The 19565-nt window shown below is 44.2% G+C and overlaps 1 protein-coding gene across 2 annotated transcripts; it reads right to left on the bottom strand.

Annotated features, from left to right (window-relative positions):
* Positions 1 to 4669: 4669 nt before the first annotated feature.
* On the bottom strand, positions 4670 to 18961 carry zgc:154093 (uncharacterized protein LOC777623 homolog). 2 transcript variants are annotated; one of them, XM_041179089.1, is made up of 3 exons: positions 18705 to 18961; positions 12796 to 12928; positions 4670 to 6290 (listed from the first exon to the last, which is right to left on the bottom strand). In XM_041179089.1, exon 3 carries the CDS (start codon positions 6029 to 6031, stop codon positions 5285 to 5287), a length of 747 nt encoding a protein of 248 aa, XP_041035023.1. In that variant the 5' UTR covers positions 6032 to 6290; positions 12796 to 12928; positions 18705 to 18961; the 3' UTR covers positions 4670 to 5284. The 2 variants fall into 2 exon arrangements, with proteins under 2 accessions (XP_041035023.1, XP_041035024.1); XM_041179090.1 differs by lacking the exon at positions 12796 to 12928.
* Positions 18962 to 19565: the final 604 nt, after the last annotated feature.

Raw genomic sequence — 19565 nt, 5'->3', positions numbered from 1 at the left:
GTAGAACGAATCTCATTCCCATGCCTCATAGGGTCCCGTGATGTGCATTCTTGACTCTGAGCGATTGAGGCCAGGGTATGCACCTATCTCATCTGCGTTCTTGACAGGTGGAGGTGTGGTGTTTAAGGAGAGATGCGCTAACACATGGAGAAGGCTCATGTACCATCCAACTCTATCCGTCCGCTGTCTCTCAGCAGGGTTATAATTGTAGGTACAAACCTACAATCAGAGCTTATGTGCGCTGCCTTCAGCCAAACAGGTTTCCGATGTACCGGGTATCAATCTGCTGAGCTCAGCAAAAACTGGGATAACTTTGTTACCTCAAGGTGATGAAGCAACGGCACACTTGAGTGAGACATCCAACCTTAAGCGTCTCTTAACTTGTAGTTGCGACTATTGCAGGGAGAAGGGTCTGGCCACAAGGTTGATAAACAGTGGTGTGCGTCCCATCACCTTGACAGTCCCCAGTGACTGATGCTGCCTCTTGGTCTTGAGGGTTCTGCTGCTTCCTTTGGTGTTCTAGGTGCCTCCATTGACTTCTTCTCATTCTTCCTTCCTGCCTATAAGCAATAATACAGGCAGCGATAACACCAGGATCCATCTTTCTGATGGCCTCCTCACTGCAGTGTCTTTGAGAAACATGCAAGAACCAGCATTTGTTGCCAAAGGTCCACTTTCTGTCCGTGATTGTGGGCTCCAGCCCTTTTCACACATGCTAGAGAGTACCGGCCCCTAAAATGATGCCCAATGCGGGATGCACATGAACGTTCACCACGAACCCCACCTTCTCCTAAAGCCCCCATGACCGACTGGCGGCAGCTTCGGCCAAGTGACTGGATGTCCTCCTTTCAGCAGAGGCGCTGGGATCATCGCGAGACCCCCCCCGAAACTGATGCAGTGCAGCCTGTGAAGCGTGGCGCTGACCCCCTATGGGCCACGAGCACTGCGCGATGCAAGGTATGCAAATTCACCTCGGGGTCAGGGGCCAAGTGCAGGTTGCCAGCTGCACGTCAACCTAAATCCTGTTGGAAACATGTTCTAATTGCACGCTGATGTGGGCTCTTAATCCTGTGGGGAGAGATGATTCCAGTCAGCAGGCGTCATAATGAGACGCTGATTTACGCTAATGGTGTTCGGGACATTCACCAAAGACAGCTGAAGCGCACGACGGCTTCCTCATTTTACATCGTTGTAAAACCGGTTTTGGGCCTTCCCCTGAGGTTTAGCTCTCACGCCTGCCATGGCTCCCACCGCGATCGGGAGCTGAAAATCCTAGCCACAATTTCTAAGTTTGCGGATGACACCAAATTGTGGGAATGGTCAATACTGAGGAGGGCTGCAACAAAAGTACAAGATATCAGCAAACTAGCAGAACGGCCATATAATTAGCAAATGAATTTCAACAATGTGCATTATTGTGTTTTGGCAAGAAAAGTAAGGAGGTTTGCATTTTACTTTGGAAATAGGAAGCTAATGGGGTCAAAGTGCAAAGGAATCTCAGAGTACAAATACATGAATCACTAAAAGTTGCACCACAGGTTAACAAGGTCCTAAAGAAAGCAAACAATGCCAATGGGTTTATTTTTAGAGGGATAAAACTGAAAAGTAAGGAAGTAATTCTAAACCGGTACTGAACTGTGGCTAGACCACAACTGGGGATATCCTGGTCACCATACTATAAAAAAGATATTGAGGGACTGGGAGGGTGCAAAAGATTTCTCAGGGAGATATCAGGCGGGCAGGGGTACAGATAAAGGATAAACAGGTTGGTTCTCTATTCTCTTGAAAAGGGCTGAGAGGTCACCCAATAGAGGTCTTTAAAATTATGAAAGGTTCTGATAAGAGTTGGCAAAGAGAGAATGTGTCCATTTGTGGGGAAGACTTGAAAACTAGAAGTTATCAATAGAACATTCGCTGCCAATGCCGTGCAGGCGCAGTTGTACTGTTTTACTCCTTTACCTCGAGAGAGTAACGACCAGGAACAAAGATGGCATGTTTTAGGCAGCTTGATATGTCTTAGTGGCCTTGTTTTTTTCTTCTTTATTTTTGACTGGCTATCTCTGTAACTGACTTACTTTGCTCTGTTTTAAAACATTTGAATAGCTGGCAGGGAGCTGCTCCTGATCTGCAGGGCTCATTTCCATACAGCACACAGCTGCCTCAAGGAAGAATGAAGACTATCCACGTCAAATAACATGTAAAAGATAATTGCTGCGGAAAATGGCAATTTTAACCCCCTCCTGCGAACGAATAAAAAACTTATTTCGAGAAAGGGCACAGAAACCGGCAGATGGTGTGATGCATGGTGACATCTTTGACGCATGTGTAGAGGATACTGGCATGCTGGGCACAGAGGAGCGACGTCAGTGGATTTCTGCGTGTGCATAGACCAGTGCCAATGTGCAGATGGGTTCCGGTGGCCATCTTGTGCTTTGGCAGGAGACGCAGTGTATAAGATCATCACCAAGAAACCAAATAGGAAATTCAGAAAGAAACTTTTTTACCCAGAGGGTGGTGAGAATGTAAAACTCACTACCATAGGGAGTGGTTGAAGTGAATAGTGTAGATGTATTTAAGGGAACAAGCATATGAGGGAGAAGGTATAAGAGAGTTACAATGATAGATTTAGATGAGGAAAGATGGGAGGAGGCTCGAGTGGAGCATAAACGCCAGCATGGACTGGTTGGGCCGAATGGCCTGTGCTGTATATCCATTGTAATCCTAGGCATAACCTAACTGCACCATCATTGTTTGGCCTCCCCAGCACAACATTCATGGTCATCATCGCGGGCTATTTACCGCTCATATTCTGAAACAGTCATTTCACAAGAATGGAATTCGGTTTTGTTGGAACAACCAATTAAGCATTTTAACATTTGAAATGCAAACAAAAAAGATTAAATTCCATTCCACAGATAGCTGATGAGCTTTAGCTGCTTAAGATTATGTTTGTACAATGTATTTCTTGTCATAGTTATGGCGGTTCTGTGATATATCCCACTCAAGGACACACGTTGATTAATGGATACTTACTAAAAGCAGAGGTCAACAGGACCAAAGCACACAACATTTTCCCATTTAATAACCAGAAGCATTTCTGTTCCCCACAGTCCCAAGACAGCGAAAGGCTCTGCAAGACTGCGTGTTGGATCAGCCTGAATTGACTGCCAGTAAGAGCGCTTTAGTCTTCAGGGAAACCAGGAGATTATGGTGCCAATGACCCTTCACTGCTCTTAGCTAACTCCTAATGATAATGGCACAATAACAACTGCAGGGGTAAGGGAGCTGGGAGCTGGCCGATTGCAAGGTATGCATGTTTTGGCTAAGGTACGGAGTGAAATTTTACGCCAATGGGATTTTACATTCCCGACTAAGTCAATGGATGCTTGAAAGGCTCCAGGATTGGCCTGGAGTCTCCAGAAATTGAAGATCAATCTCCAGGACACTGCTGTGTGCAACCCTGGAGAAAAATCATAGGGGCATTAAAAAAAGATTGTTTTTTTTAAAATTTTCTTTGAACGTTTCTCTTTACGAGATATAGAAATATTGAAAATGGGAGGAAAGAAGCTGTGTGGCTGACAGCCAAGCAAAGGCCAACTGACTAATAGGTCTTCTTGCTTCCCAATTGGCGTAGGAAGGCAACACATCACAAGGATGGATGTGTTCACCGACTAGTGACTGGAGCATGGGAGCGAGGCAGTGATGAAACCTCCAGGAATACATTTAATCACAGCTGGCGACCCTCGTGGAATGAGGGAGGAGAGGCCAACACTTACCTTCTCAACTGATGGCTAACCCAGCAGCTGCAATAGGTCGATGGGGATGTCAGACAGTTTAGAATTAAGGGGACAACCTGTCCAGTTTTGCACTAGACAGTTCTAGTTTTGAGTGGGCAATCAGGAAATTTCTAAACTAAATGGCGAGTATGTTTTTTTTTAAACAAGTAACTTTTGCCTCCCTTCTGCTGTCTCGTGAGCTGAAGGTGTTAAATTAGCAATGTTTTAAACTAATTCTCATCATCAGCACTGTAAACATCAGACCAGCAAACTACCTTGGTCCCATTCTACTCCCAGGCTGAAGTAGGCCCCTGCTCTTATTTGGAAACAGCAGCAATAACATCTTGCATTTATATGGTGCTTTTAAACTAGTAAAACATCCCAAAGCGCTTCAGAGGCACGGTTATCAGACAAAATTTGATACCAGGCCACATCAGGAGAGGTGAACAAAAGCTTGGGCAAAGTCGAAGGTTTTAAGGATTGCCTTGAAAGAAAAGAGGTAAAGAGACAGGGAAGGTTAAGGAGGATATTCAAGTGCTAGGACGAAGGCTGCTGAAATAAAGGCCGCAGATGGTGGAGCAAAGGAGACCGGGGATACGCAATAGGTTAGAATTGGAGGAGGGTTGTAGGGCTGGAGGTGGTTACAGAGATTTGGAAGGGTGTAGAGCTGGAGGTGGTTACAGAGATTTGGAAGTATAGCAGGGCTGGAGACAGTTACAAAGATTTGGGCGGGTTGTAGGGCTGAAGATGGTTACATTGATTTGAAAGGGTTGTAGGGCTGGAGATGGTTACAGAGAGTTGGGAGGGTTGTAGGGTTGGAGACAGTTACAGAGATTGGGAGGGTTGTAGGGCTGTGGAGGAGTACAGGGAAAGGAAGCCATCAGTATCCAGAGTTGGGAGCCAATTTCTGCTAGCTTTATTGAGCTTTAAAAATCTGGAATAAAGAGCTGGTATTAATAACGGCGACCATTATGCTATCAGATTATTGAAAAACCTTAACTAATTCAACATCATTTCAGAGGCATTTCCATCATAATATCTTGCATGTATTTCTGAACTCTACACTATTGTGCTATTCCACAGAGAATGCAGACAATAACTATTTTTTTAAAGTTGCAAGTTAAGAGTTTAACAGGGTTTTTAAATAATAGTTTAGCAATTATAGCTCACAGAGTTGTATATAATTCTGATATCACCCAGCATTGAAGGGAGCTTAATAAAGTTAAAGGAGAACAGGTAATAGTTTGTTTTCTGTGTCCAGTTAACTTCCTTACACCAACATGTGGATGAAGTTCCAGTTTAGTGAGCGATAAATCTGTGATTATACAGAAGGAGTAGTTTCTAATGTTTGCTCTCAGGCTGAGGCTCAAGTAAGGATTCCCTTGAAGTGTCACCAGCCAATGATATAGTTCTGTACGGACAGAATGGTACATCCTGAATGTCACTGTCATTTCTTCAGCACCTCACCCCATTGGTAAATTGGACAGAGTTTATTAGATTTCTTTATTTCACTGGATCTTGTATCCATCCATGATTCTGAGAACATCATCCAGTATTGATGGCCCTAAATCTAGGTCCAAACCAAGGGAGGATTCAGAACCACTCAGGTAGGAGTCAGAAGGAAAAAGATTCTCGTTGTTGAGGGACATCTCACTGTTGAAGATTAAGGCTCTCTTCCCATCCAGCTGCCCGATGCCAATGACAGAGCATTCAGAGGAAGTGTTTGATTCTGCCAGTAAGGAAACTGATGATCCAACTGTTTTGCTGAATGTTGGGATGGTGAACATTTCTTCAGTGCTGTGGAAACATTCTGTTGAACAGCTGACTGACAGTGACCTCTGACCTGTGCCTTCTTCCAGGTGGAGTCTGGGAGGCTTTGGAGGTGCTTGCTCCTGGTCTTGGCCTTTGTGCGCGCCACTGAACGCCGGAAGGGAAACAGCGTTCTTCAGGAGGGTAGGATAACCCCCTGCTCCATTGTTAAAAGCACGCTCATAGTTGCGCTTCCCATCCAGTCCTTGCCCCGTGCTTTGAGAAGTTGGCCGCCTGTTGAGGTTCGGAAGGAGGTCATAGTTGCCCTGCAAAAAGGAGATGTCCCCGAACATGTCACCTTCACCACCCTGCCCGATGTGGGCACTGTGGCGGAAGTCGCCCAGGGGTGGACTGATCATGTCGCTAGACAGAACGTCGCGTAGTCTCAGCTTCTTGCCCCGCTTGGGGGTCGATGTCTTTAGATACATGGGGGTTTTTGCAGGCATGCTGGGCTGGGTTTCTCAGGCTGAGCTAGTCCTCCACCGATAGAAAAACCCAAATGCTCGGAAACTGTTCTCGTTTTCTCTTCAGTGAAGCATCTCCCTAGCCAGCAGCTCCTGTTTTCTTAGTGTATTGGTGTCACACTCGAAGATGATTCTCACATTGGCAGCAGTGTCACTGGTCTTAGTTATGCCTCAGATTAGAGGATTAAAAAGGCAAAGACCAGGACTATGCAGAATCTGTCACTTCCTTATACACCAGAGCCTGAAAACACAAAAAACTGAAACATTAAATGTTCATTGCAGCAGTTTCACACTGTTAACTAGAAATGTTTCATCCCTTCACAGATTTCTAATCACATTTTACCACTTTGGGTTTTTTTTTAAACTTTTAACCTGCTGTGTAAATATTTCAATATGGTTGAATTTTCAGCAGATTGATGACCAGCAAGCTGTTTTATGTTTTAAATGAAGATTAAAAAGGAAAATCTCTTGTAAAAGTTAGAGAATCTCAGTTGCAGCAATAGTTGGTGCACCAAAATTGATTTCAGATGGCAGTTAGTGAGGAGGTACAAAATTTCAATCTTGATTATTATCGCTGTTGTGTCTCAGTGGATAACATTCTTATATGAATCAGAGATTGTGCCACAGCTCTGTGATTACCTCCTTGTTGCATCTGAGTCAACTCAGACATTACTCCAAACTGAGATAGAGACAGGAAAAGTGTTCCCTGAAAGCCCTCGGCGGGTAGGGTCTTCCGTGGGTGACCCAAATCCTCTTCCTTTCCTGGATGAAAGTGCCCAACTCACCAACAAACCTCCAAAAACAAGCCTCAGTCTTTCCACAAACGTCTCCACTGTAGACATAAGTCAAAAGCAAATTGGATAGCTGGGGACTGGGAGGGATCTCATGCAGCTGAACACATGTCCAGGTGTTCACAGGGCCTGCATGGTCCAAGTTTGAAAGGCTTGTGCCAAATCAGCTGGATGCGCCATTTTATGGCTTCAGGCTGGGTGTATGACAGAGAAAGAGAGAGTTGTAGGAGCTGGAGGAGGTTACAGAGATTTGGGAGAGCTGTAGGAGCTGGAGGAGGTTACAGAAATTTGGGAGAGCTGTAGGAGCTGGAGGAGGTTACAGAGATTTGGGAGAGCTGTAGGAGCTGGAGGAGGTTACAGAAATTTGAGAGAGCTGTAGGAGCTGGAGGAGGTTACAGAAATTTGGGAGAGCTGTATGGGCTGGAGGAAGTTACAAAGATTTGGGAGGGTTGTAGAGGCTGGAGAAGGTTTGGGAGGGTTGTTGGGGCCGGAGAAAGTTACAGAGGTTTGGGAGGGTTACAGGGCTGGAGGAGGTTACAGCGAAGAGTTGTCAGGACTGGAGAAGGGTACAGAGAAAGTGAAGCCTCCAGCAGGCGCACCGGAGTTGGCAACGCATCCACCGACAATTAAAAGGCCCAATAAGGTCATTAGAAAGTTACTTAAAAGAAATTTTTCACTGCCGGTCCAACCTTACGGTTGGCGGGCAGGCAAAAAGGCCAAGCAGCCTTTGCACGTTTTTGGAAACCTCATCCACGGGCGGGATGAGGTTTCCAATAGCAAATAAAAACTTCTATTTTTTCATTAATAACATGTCCCTGCTCATGTGACAGAGTCACATGAGGGGACATGTTTCATAACATTTGTAAAATCTTTTAATTTTTTTTTTTGAAATCAGTTCATCTCCGAGGCAGCTCTGTGCGCACTCGCACGCATGCGTGAAGGTCGTGCTGGCCCCGCTCGCACTCCCCACTCACACCCGCATCTCCCCCCCCACCACCCCCCCCTCCGCCTGCTGAGTGCTGCCATTGGCGTTTTATGCTGCGTGGGCCTTAATTGGCCCGCCAGTGTGAAATTGCCTTCCAGGCCTGATCGCGGGAGGAGGTCGGCTTCCCGATGGCCCCCATTCACTCCTGCCGAGCCCGCATGCCAAGGGCAACATTCTGCCCCATAAAACTTCCACCTATGTTGCTCTTGTCCATTAATATGAATGTTGAAAATGCTGAACTTGAAAGAAGAAAACTCTAACTATTTGAGTAAAACATTACAATAGTTTCCACAGTTTATCTGATTTACATTCGACTCCAGCTCAAACGTTGAGAATTCGGTGGAATTCAAACAGAAAACACGAAAGCTGCCAGGAAAACATTCCATTATTACTGATCAGCCTTGAAGATGCCAGCAATTTACTGTGGGGAGTTTTATCAAAAATGTGGAAAAAGTACTGAATGTTTTTTATGAAGGCCCAACAATTTTTGGGTCATTTGTGGAAAGTTTTGATCTTCATTCACAAAATACCATACATTCATAGCCCAACCTTGGAGCAACACTAAAATAAGTTAGATCGTGTTGTCTAGAACACCCTTGTTCAAACTCAAATTTTAACACCAGAGTTGATATTTATGCAAATATGTTGAGTTATAATCTTCTCTTTCCTGCTTTTTACCCACATACCCCACTACAGGAACAGTGCCAGGCAGTAGAAAGCAGAGTAACACACACTCAACCTTGTGTCTATAAATCTCCCTTTAGGGTCCCTGAAGGGGGAGGGACAGATAAGTCCAGGGTCTAGCTTTTCCAATTGGCATTATCTTAACCCATTTATCTTAGGGCATGAAAATAACGCTAATCAGAAAATCGAGATCCAAAACGTAAAGGGAGTTTATTGGAGTCTCAAGTATCGCTTAAGAGAATTAAGTAGACACAGGGTGGAATCTCAGCCCTCCCCTAATGGGATTCGGTGCACTTAATGGTATCTCCATCCACCTCCATGTTACAGGCTTAAAGATTGCCATTTGGGAGCAGACATTGGCTGGGATTTTGCACTCCCGCCTGTGGCGGGTGTCATGGCAGGTGGGAGTGGAAAATATCGTGAGATGAAAAAAATCAGGTTCACGTCAGCAGGAAAACAGGGCTGGCTCTATTGTCCGCTGGGAGCTTCAATGGCGGACTGCGTTTCCCAATACGCAATGTTGGGAAGGCCGTTTGAATATATTTAAGTGTCATGAATACTCATTATAAAGCCTGCTTGCCGGTATCATCCCTCAACAGTGGATCAAGAGGTAACTTCAGCATCTAATTGGACCAACGTGTTTCACAACCAGATATAAGCGATGCACCTGTTGACTAGCACATTACTCGTGACTTCGAGAGTTGGTCGCCTGCCTTTCATTGCCCAGCGCTCGCAGCACCTCGACTCAGTGCCAGGCTTCGCAGGCAGCACCCCATCGTTCTCACAGGCAAGGCTCTACCTACCAGACCAGCAATGGAAAGGGCCACTGGGCAAGGCCTCCTCCGGGGAGGGACAATGGTGGACAGAGCTTGTAGAAGGGGGCTGCGGGGCATGGCCTCAACCGGGGATGTGCAATGTGGACAGGGGTTGTGGAAGGGGCTGCAGGGCATGGCCTTCACCGGTGTAGGGGCGATAATGGGCAGAGGTTCGACTCAGAAATATGACATGGGCAGGTTCGGGGCGGGCAAACGTCCTCTGGGCCACAATGGAGAAGAGTCTGTTACAAAGGGACATAAGTGAGTTGGGGCCAGAATGGGGGGATAGCAAGGTGAAGAAGTGCTCCATTTTACATGGCGGACCTTGCAAAGACCCTCCTTGTCCCAATCCAGGGATGGTGAGGGCATATTGGTCCAGGGTCAGTAATGCCAGAATGTTGTGCACAGATAGTCTTCATAATACCCCTCGGTCCATGGGGGTTTCTGGCATTATACTGTGCTGCAGAAGGCATGCTCACAATCAGGAAGGCATCTGCCGCCTATAGATGGGGAAAAATAGTGCAGGGGCATTGGAGGGTTCTGGGCAGTGGTGTGCTATATGTCTCACTGGTCAGGAGGCCACAAGATGGGGAGGGGTGAGATCCACGCAGGGCACAGGCACATCAACTTACAAAGATTCTGGGGGCAACACATGGATTTCCACCACAAGCAAAATGCGTTCAAGAATTGGAGGGAGGATTGATAATTGGTGGATGCAGGGAAACCTGGAAATTGAGCTCCTCCAGGCTGATGGGAAGAATTTTTAGTCACACAGGGCAGGTTCAAGCTGGTCTGCGAGTGAGAGCTCAGCACCACCATCTTCCGACCTGAAGCGATGGTGCAGCACGAAATTAAAAAGAGTTGACATTCTAATGGTGAGAGCTTTGAGGGCCGATTGGGGGTCTGATGCTCTGCACTGGGAGGCCGATTGAAGGGGCACCCCAATGAAGTGTGTTTCACCAAATGTGGGGAGATGCACACCTGAGACGTGTTCGGCACCTTTCAGTGGCAACGCAGGGAATCAGAAGAGTTAAGCACGGAAGCACTTCACCATTCCTAGCACTAATCGAACTCCTTGTGTTAACCCCTCATTCCAAGCGCTGAGATTCCCCAGAGCCATCAAAAAGTGTGGGGCTATTGGGCCCCTGGACAAGTTGGAGCAGTTTCTTAAATGCAGGGGTTCAGGATACAGTTGCTGGCAGCTGACCGGATGAGAAGCCTCAGCCCCACCCCACCCTCATCAAATAATTACACATCCTCAGTAAACATTTGCCCTGACGTCTTTTCCAAAGAGTTTAATTAACGAGTGCAGTGGATGAGGGTCCCAGCATCAGGCCTGAAAGCTGCACCACCCAAGCGACTGGCCAAAGCAAAGTCACAACAGTGGCTGGTGTAGAAGGCGGGATGGGGTGGGTGACCACAGTGAAAAGTAAGTGCCAAGATTTCAATGGCGATTCGGTGCCGACACTGAACCCAACAACTTGAACCCCAGTCACTCATTATTCATTGACAGTAATAGAACCTTTGGAGGCTCATGTTCACTCATGTCGTTTTCCAATTTATGCTGCAGACAGCAGAGAGCAGTCCTCCGTCAGCTGATTGTCCATCCCTTTTCCTGCCTTCGTTCAACCTGGGACTTGGATGGTTGGAGGCGCCTATTAGACTTTTAAAATCTCAACCCACCCACCAGTTTTTTGGGGGTTAAGAGTCAGCTCAAAGAATGAAGACTTGGGGAAGAAACAGTTACAGAAAGATTATTTTAAAATCCATGTCATTAAAAAAAAGCGCCTGGTAATCATTAGTGTATTTATCGTATTAGCCAAGAGTCAGTCCCATTTCTCATGTTGTAAAACTGTTCGTGGATCAGAACTCATGTGGAAATTCCCTTCAACTAATATCAAGAATTAGGAATAACACTGAAACCACCGTCAGCAAAGATGTTGAATTCTTAACCTCACCCAGGTCACAAGCCTCAGAGAAGCTGTTTCAAAACAAACACTGGGAACAATGGGGGAAACATTAGATAACCAAGATCGCTATGTAATAGGATATAATGATTTGGATTCGTTTCCGTTCAAATGCTTGGGGATTGCAGAAACAAATTTGAAGCTTCAAGCTTTGGAATCCAGAACAAAAACAGAATTACCTGGAAAAACTCAGCAGGTCTGGCAGCATTGGCGGAGAAGAAAAGAGTTGATGTTTCAAGTCCTCATGACCCTTCGACAGAACTAAGTAGAAATAGGAAAGGGGTGAAATATAAGCTGGTTTAAGGAGTGTGTGTGTGTGGGGGTGGGGGGAGAAGTGGAGGGGGGGTGTGGTTGTAGGGACAAGCAAGCAGTGATAGAAGCAGATCATCAAAAGATGTCACAGACAACAGAACAAAAGAACACATAGGTGTTGAAGTTGGTGATATATATCTAAACGAATGTGCTAATTAAGAATGGGCACTCAAGGTATAGCTCTAGTGGGGATGGGGGGAGCATAAAAGATTTAAAAATATTTAAAAATAATGGAAATAGGTGGGAAAAAGAAAAATCTATATAATTTATTGGAAAAAAACAAAAGGAAGGGGGAAGAAATTGGAATCCAGTGTCATTTTAACCTTGGGAACACTCACCTCTGTATCAGAAAGGCAGAGGTTCAAGACCCACAACAGGCTGTTGTGCATAAACCAGCCTGGTTCGGCGAGCACTAACCACATTCATAAATGTTGGCAGATACGGATATTATTCTGTGATGCTAACACAACCAATGCAGAAGCCTGACACTTCAACTGAGGGAGTGCCACCTTGTCGAAAGTGCCTTTAAGATGAGTTAAACCGAGTCCCTCTCTGCCTTTTCAGGTAAAAGGTCCCGTGACACTATTCAAAGCACGTCTTCCTGGTGCCCTGGCCAACACTCATCCCTAAAACAATGTCAATAAGAGAATGAGCCATACCCTTCTAGAAAAATAACGGCCAGTTCACAACACGCGCCGTTATTGATATGCAACTCAGCCAGCTGTTTCAGGGGATGAAGAGGAATGTCACGAGTAGCAAATCTCCAGAACATTTTATTTTATTTACACCACTTCGCCCATTTACTTTGAACAAACAACATTTCACCTTTAGCCCCCTTGTTAATTTTAAGAACTGGATTTTACGCTGGATTTACACATTAATTGCCATTAAACTTGTCACCGTAAGTAAGTTAAATACCAGCAACTATCCTTTTGACAGTGTGATAATTGTTAATGTAATACTAATCAATCTTTCAGGCCCAAAAATTTAAATTGTTAAGTCTCGTTTCTGCATGCGGTAAATTTTTCTTCGTGCTTTTTAAAAGAGTCCCAAGTTTACACACTTGAATTTCAAACTTTAATCACTTTTTTCTGACTTTTCCTTTCTAGTTTTTTATTGCTCTCTTAACCCAATCTTCCTTTGCCTCACTTTATTTCTCTTTCTGGACATAATTTGACTCTAATTCACCCACCTTTGCCATTGTTCATCTGTTTGTTCCTTCAATCGTTAAATCTCACGGTCTGGTCATTCACTAAGATCCCAGGTGCCCCTTTGTCCTCACTGCAACATGATCAGCTCACATTAGAGGAAAAATTATTTTCGAGCTGATGGGTAAGGCAAAAAGTCTAATTAACAAACGAATTAAGTCACCCAATTCAGAAAAAATTGTGCATCCTTGCTGCTGTGGCAAATTGACTGGCGTTTGCCTACATAACAACAGTGAATTATATTTCATTGGTTGTAAGCTATTTTGGAAATATCCAAAAAATATTAAAGGCACTAAATAAATAAATGTTACATCCTTCTATCCAGGAGCTTTAATGTTCAGTTATAGGTGCCATAGGTTAAATTAACAAACCAGAGACTTTCAAATTTACAGGCAATCACCAGCACTAAGAGAGACATCAGCTCGCTGTATTTTTTAATCAAGTTGTTCCCAAGTCATAGAGTCATAAAGGTCTATAGCACAGAAAAAGGCCCTTCGGCCCATAGAGTCTGTGCCAGTCAAACAAGTACCTAACTATTCTAATCCCATTTTCCAGCACTAGGCCCATAGCGTTATATGCCATGGCATTGCAAGTGCACATCCAAATACTTCTTAAATGCTATGAAGGTTTCTGTCTCTACCACCCTTTCAGGCAGTGAGTTCCAGATTCCCACCACCCTCTGGGTGAAAAAGTTCTTCCTCACATTCCCTCTAAATCTCCTGCTCCTTACTGTAAATCTATGCCCCCTGGTTAATGATCCCTCCACCAAGGGGAAAAGTTCCTTCCTGTCTACCCTATCTATGCCACTCATAATTTTATACACTTCAATCATGTCCCCCCTCAATCTCCTCTTCTCCAGGGAAAATAACCCCAATCTATCCAATCTCTCCTCATAACTAAAACACTCCAGCCCAGGCAACATCCTGGTAAATCTCCTCTGCACTCTCTCTAGTGCAATCACATCCTTCCTATAAAGTGGATTCCAGAACTGCATACAATATTCTAGCTGTGGCCTGACCAGCATTTTATACAGTTCCAGCATAACCTCCCTGCTCTTATATTCTATGTCTCGACTAAAAAAGGCAAGTATCCCTTATGCCTTCTTAACCACCTATCTACCTGTCCCGCTACCTTAAGAGACCGGTGGACATGTACACCAAAGGTCCCTCTGATCTTCGGTACTTCCCAGGGTCCTACCATTCATCGTGTATTCCCGTGCCTTGTTTGTCCTGCCCAAGTGCATCACCTCACACTTATCCGGATTAAATTCCATTTGCCACTGATCAGTCCATCTGACCAGCCCGTCTATATCCTCCTGTAATCTAAGGCTATCCTCCTCACTATTTACCACTCCACCAATTTTCATGTCATCTGCGAACTTACTGATCAACCCTCCTACATTCAAATCTAAATCATTTATATATACCACAAACAGCAAGGGACCCTGTGGAGCCCCACTGGACACAGGCATCCATTCACAAAAACACCCCTCGACCCCTCTGCTTCCTGCCATTCAGCCAATTCTGGATCCAATTTGCCAAATTGCCTTGGATCCCATGGGCTCTTACCTTCGTTATCTGTCTCCCATGCAGGACCTTATCAAAAGCCTTGCTGAAGTCCAAGTAGACTACGTCAAATGCATTGCCCTCATCTACACACCTGGTCACCTCTTCGAAAAATTCAATCAAATCACCCTGTAACACATCCTCTTGTTAATATTGAGAACTTCTAGTTGAAGGGTCAAGGTTTATTATCCGGGACATCAACAAGGTTGAAGGGAGCAGAAGATCAGATAAATTTAGAAGAGTTCGTCCAATGATTCAGATAGACTAAACAAAGGGAGACTGTTTTCAACGGCTGAAGAGTTGGTAACCAGAGGAAACAGATTTAAGATGTTTGGCAAAAAAAAAGAGGTGACATGAGGTAAAAGTTTGTTATGGAATGAATAGTTAAGATTTGAAATGTACTTCCTCGTAAGGTGGTGGATACAGATTCAATAGCAGCATTCAAAAGGGAATTGGGGTAAATGCTTGAAGGAGAAAAAGTTGCAATGATACAAAGAAAGAGCAGGGAATATGACTAACTCGACTGCTCTTCAAAAGAGCCAGCAGTGACTAGATGGCTCAAATGGCCTCCTTCTATACTGTACAATGATTTAATGACACAAAGTATGGACAGGAAGGGAAGTCTGAGGTAGTTAAAGAGCTCTCCAGATCTGTGGTCCTGGTAAAGAATGAGTTAAAGTATGAGGCAAAGAATCACAGTTAATGAGTTAAAAGTTACTGGGCAAGAATCACATTGTGCAACAATAATAACAAATGCGATTTACATCCTGGTACAAAATTATTCTGTCCATTATTTTACTGATTTAACAGCCAATTTAAAATAAATGAGTTAAATGCTTCTGCCAGAAGAGTGGATTACAGAATTTTTTATCAATTTGTTAGTCCCTAATATTACGCAGTTTGATTCCAAATCCTTCCATTTTAATGTAGGTAGAATAAAGTGAAGAGCTAACAGGCAATGTACTTGCAGTTTAGCAGAAACAAACAAAGAAAGTTTCAAAAAGCACTGGCCATACTAATATCAACAAGATAAGCAAGGGAGACTGCTACTCTCTATAGGGCCTTACAGAGACCTAGGAGGTGCCATCTTTACAAATCTGTCTCTACTTCAAGTTCACCTTGACTACATTTGGGATTTAGAGTCCAATCCAATTAAGGATATTTTGATTTAAGTCATTCTGCTACAGTTGTTCAACCATTCTCACACCTCCGTTTTCACAAGTCCACTCAGGTGAGATTGGGCAGACTTCCACTGTTTCAAAATATGTCTGACTTTCAACTAAAATTATCCATGTTGGTCTGAAAAGGATTATATTTTTAATTAGACAATTGATTCATATGCTATCACAACCTTAGACCCCTGTTATATTATGCCGGAGGCAGTTATTGCGTTGTGGTGTATATAGACAGCGCCAGAGAAGAGCAGCATCTGCACAAAAGTCTCCAAAAGGGGTAACTCACTGAAAATCACTCTCCCACCAGCCAAGCATTTGGTGGACGGCCATCTTTTCAACTCACTGAGCGAGGAGATTTCAAACCGGATACATCCCTTCAGCGTGGCCACAGTAAGGGATAATTCACCCAACATTTTGTTGATCAAATTCAAATTTTGTGCAGTTATCTTGGTTGTTTGATTAAATTGTAGCTCATAACTCAGGCGGTTGGATAAACGGAAGGGTGGATGGACGGATGGACAGATGAACGGACGGACGTATGGATAGACAGATGAATGGACGGATGGATGGACGGACGGATGGACAGATGGATGGATGGATGGTGAATGCTGGATGGATGGACGAATGGATGGATGTTCGGACAGATGGATGGACAGACAGATTGCGTCTTTCATGACCTCAGAATGTCCCAAAATGCTTTTTTAACCAATGCTTGTGAAGTGTGATCACTGTAATGTAGGGGACTTTGCGGTCAATTTGTACTCAGTAAGATAGTACTCACAAATGACAATGAGATAAGTGACCAGACAATCTATTTTAGGTATTGGTTGAGAATTAAATATTGGCCAGGACAGTGGGAAAACTCACTGGTTCTTCTTTGAATAGTGCCATAGAATCTGTTATGTCCACCTGAGATAACATACAAGGCTTTGCTTTAACGAATCATCCAAAAGATGGCTCTGTTAACAGTGCGGCATTCCTTCAGTGCTGCACTTAGTGTCTGTCTAGAATACTTAAAAATTCAGTGAAACATCAGCTGGTCTTTAAACCAAGGCACATATTTAAGCACCAGTTAAAGACTAGGCATTTCTAATTTGAGAAAATATTTTATGCAGCGCCTCCCTCTGAAACATCTCAAAGTGCTTTATATACAGGGAATTGATTTGGAATGCAGGGTTCGTTGTGTAGACAAGACTAACATTTAAAGTAGTTTTGAAATGTAGTCACTATTGTAATGTAGGAAACACAGCAGCCAATTTACATACAGCAAGATCCCATAAACAGCAATGAAGCAAATGACTTGATAATCTGCTTTTTAGTGATGTTGATTGAGAGATAGATGTCGGCCAGGTCACTGAGGAGAAATCTGCTATTTTCCTACATTACAACATAGATTTTGCTTGAAAAGGACTTAATTGGCCATGAGAGGCTTTGGGGTGTGAGAGTGATATATAAATGCACTAGACTTCAGTTAAGTCTGCATGGCTTGCTCACAATTCCTCCAGAGCTGTTGTTATATTGGGCTTAATGGGACGTGGGTCTCTCACTTGCCGAACTTGCCAACATTGGTACCCCAGGAGACCAGGCCAAAAACAGAATGTCACTCCAGCTGACAGCCTCAGTAAACCTGATAGTTGTGTCATACCTGTGCGCTGAGAGATGATAGCAGTGCAGGCTACAAAGCCCAGTGGCCCAGAATTTTGCTGCAATAGCAACAATTTTAACGGTGCATGCCATTTTTAATGTGTAAATAGCCAAGAAACTTTGGTGAGGGAGAGGTACCCTGTGATAGCAAAACGCTTGATGATTTGTGCTCCTCTGCCATTAGCCTCGCAAAAAGCAGTGCTCGGCCTCAACCTCCCAGCCGGTTTTAAGAAGTTGCTGCATTTCCACATTAATCATAATGAAACTTGCTCCAGAAAATTAAGGCTAGTACTTAGCATCATAAGTAGCTAAATAATGACAAGATTATTGTTCCTTCAAAGCAACCTCAACCTCTCTGGTCAAGAAAGGAAACAATTTAGACCATGGATTTTCATTCCAGCGGGTAGCAATTTTTTAATTCTTTCACAGAATGTTGGTGTCACTGGCAAAGTCAGCATTTGTTGCCCATCTGTAATTGCTCCTGTACTGAACATTTCAGAGGACCGTTAGTCAACCACATTGCTGTGGGTGTGGAGTCACATGTCGGCCAGACCAGGGTAAGGACAGCAGATTTCCTCCCCTAAAGAACGTGAACCAGATGGGTTTTTACAACCTTCGGCAATGGTGTCGTGGTGATCATTACTGAGATTAGCTTTATCTTCCAGATTTGTTAATTGAATTTAAATTCCATCAACTGCCATGGCGGGATTTGAACCCATGTCCTCAGAGCATTAATCTGGGCCTCTTGATTATTATCACGAGGGCACCATCACCCCCATTACTCTTAGGGAATTTTTGAAATTAAAATTTTTCACGCTTTTCTTATTGTTCCCTTCTGGTGTCTTTTTCTCTCTCTCTCTCAATCCAATCTTTACCACGTTCTGTTTCTCTTTCTGCATCTGATTTGACCCTTCTTCACCCTATTTCCTTTCCCGCTGGTCTTCTGTTTCTTTTTCAACCCTTAAATCTCATTAGTTAAGGAGCTGGATGATTTGCCCTGCTGTTCACTCATGATCCCTGGTGCCCTGTTGACCCCTGTTGTTAGCCCCCATTCCAGCAATTTTTAATGCAAGTCTTTTTCGAACTGAAGGGCAAGGGGGAGGGGGGGGGGGGGGGGGGTAGTTGAATTAACACTTTGAGATGCCTCAGCAAAATGTGGGCCATTAATATTAAAGCAATTCAAGAGCTGGAAGGATGCCAATAGTTGGTAGTTCCTTTCTAATTTGATAAAGCAATACACAAAAATTAGATTTTAATCTTTCCATAATTGCAATCATTAATTCAAAATACTGGCAAAATTGTGAATGAAAAATACATTTTAGCAAAAGCAGGAAGGGAGATTTGAACAGGACCTGAAGTTAAATTGATGCATCCAACACAGAAAAAAAAACAACTTCTTTGAAAGGAAAAATGTAAAAAAAAATTGCTAAAAGAAAAGTGGATCCCCCAGCAACACAGAGTGAGTTAAAAGGAAATCATTACCTATGTAGATACTTGGAAATTGCTTACCTGAAGAAACTGTCCTATCTGTTCTTCACTCAGTTTTTAAATAGTTTTCTTTTTCTGGTTTGGTTACAATTGAAAAAAAATGATGTTGGAGGGAAAAACAGATCGCAAGGCTGTGTGTGTGTTCCAGCACGAAGTGCTCTAGGAGCTCACTAAATTCCAACCAGGCAGCACACAGCTGAAGAACTGTCTAACGTCAAGAAACAGTTTGGGTCACTCTACCACATGCCATGAAGTGTGAGACTGACTGCAGGGAGAAGGCAAGGGGAGGGGAGGGGTGGGGGAGTGAGTGGGCTGTCACCCTGCAGCTACACCCTCAGGCTCAGGGAGCTGACGTCAGAATGGCAACATTGCTTAAGCTTCTTCACAGCTGTCTCTTACTGAGACGCTATCTCACATTCAGATTAAATCTCGGCATTGCTGTTTGAGCTGCCTGTGTGACTCAACCCTTATCAAAGTGTCACCAGCAGAGGCAGGAGAATAAACTGGCCTCTTATGAGTTATCAAGCTGCTATTTGATCCACTGAAAAACACACAGGGCAGAATTTTTCAGTCAGGGATGCTGGGGCAGGCCCGACATGCCGATGCGTAAAATGACGCGAGATGACATTGGGCATGCATCCCGCGATATTTCATTCAGCGGGCGCGCGCCAGAGTCAGCTGTGAGCCCGCCAGTATGTAAACGGCCTGTTAGGGCCATCAAGAAATTAATTGAAGTACTTGTTAATGCTGCCTGTCCAACTCTACGGTTGGTGGGCGCGAAAGGGCCAAGTGGCCTTCGCGTTTTTTAGGAAACCTCATCCACGAGTGGGCTGAGGTTTCCTAAAGCTTTTATGAAATAAATTTAAAAATTGGCCTGCTGGT

The sequence above is a fragment of the Carcharodon carcharias genome, chromosome 34 (genome assembly GCF_017639515.1).
Source record: "Carcharodon carcharias isolate sCarCar2 chromosome 34, sCarCar2.pri, whole genome shotgun sequence".
Classification (NCBI taxonomy): domain Eukaryota; kingdom Metazoa; phylum Chordata; class Chondrichthyes; order Lamniformes; family Lamnidae; genus Carcharodon; species Carcharodon carcharias.
The sequence above is the reverse complement of the archived record's forward strand: the minus strand, read 5'-3'. Positions and strand labels throughout refer to the sequence as shown.

Coding starts and splice junctions, on each gene's coding strand:
- zgc:154093 (XM_041179089.1), bottom strand. CDS start 6,031: ATGCCTGCAAAAACCCCCATGTATCTAAAGACATCGACCCCCAAGCGG.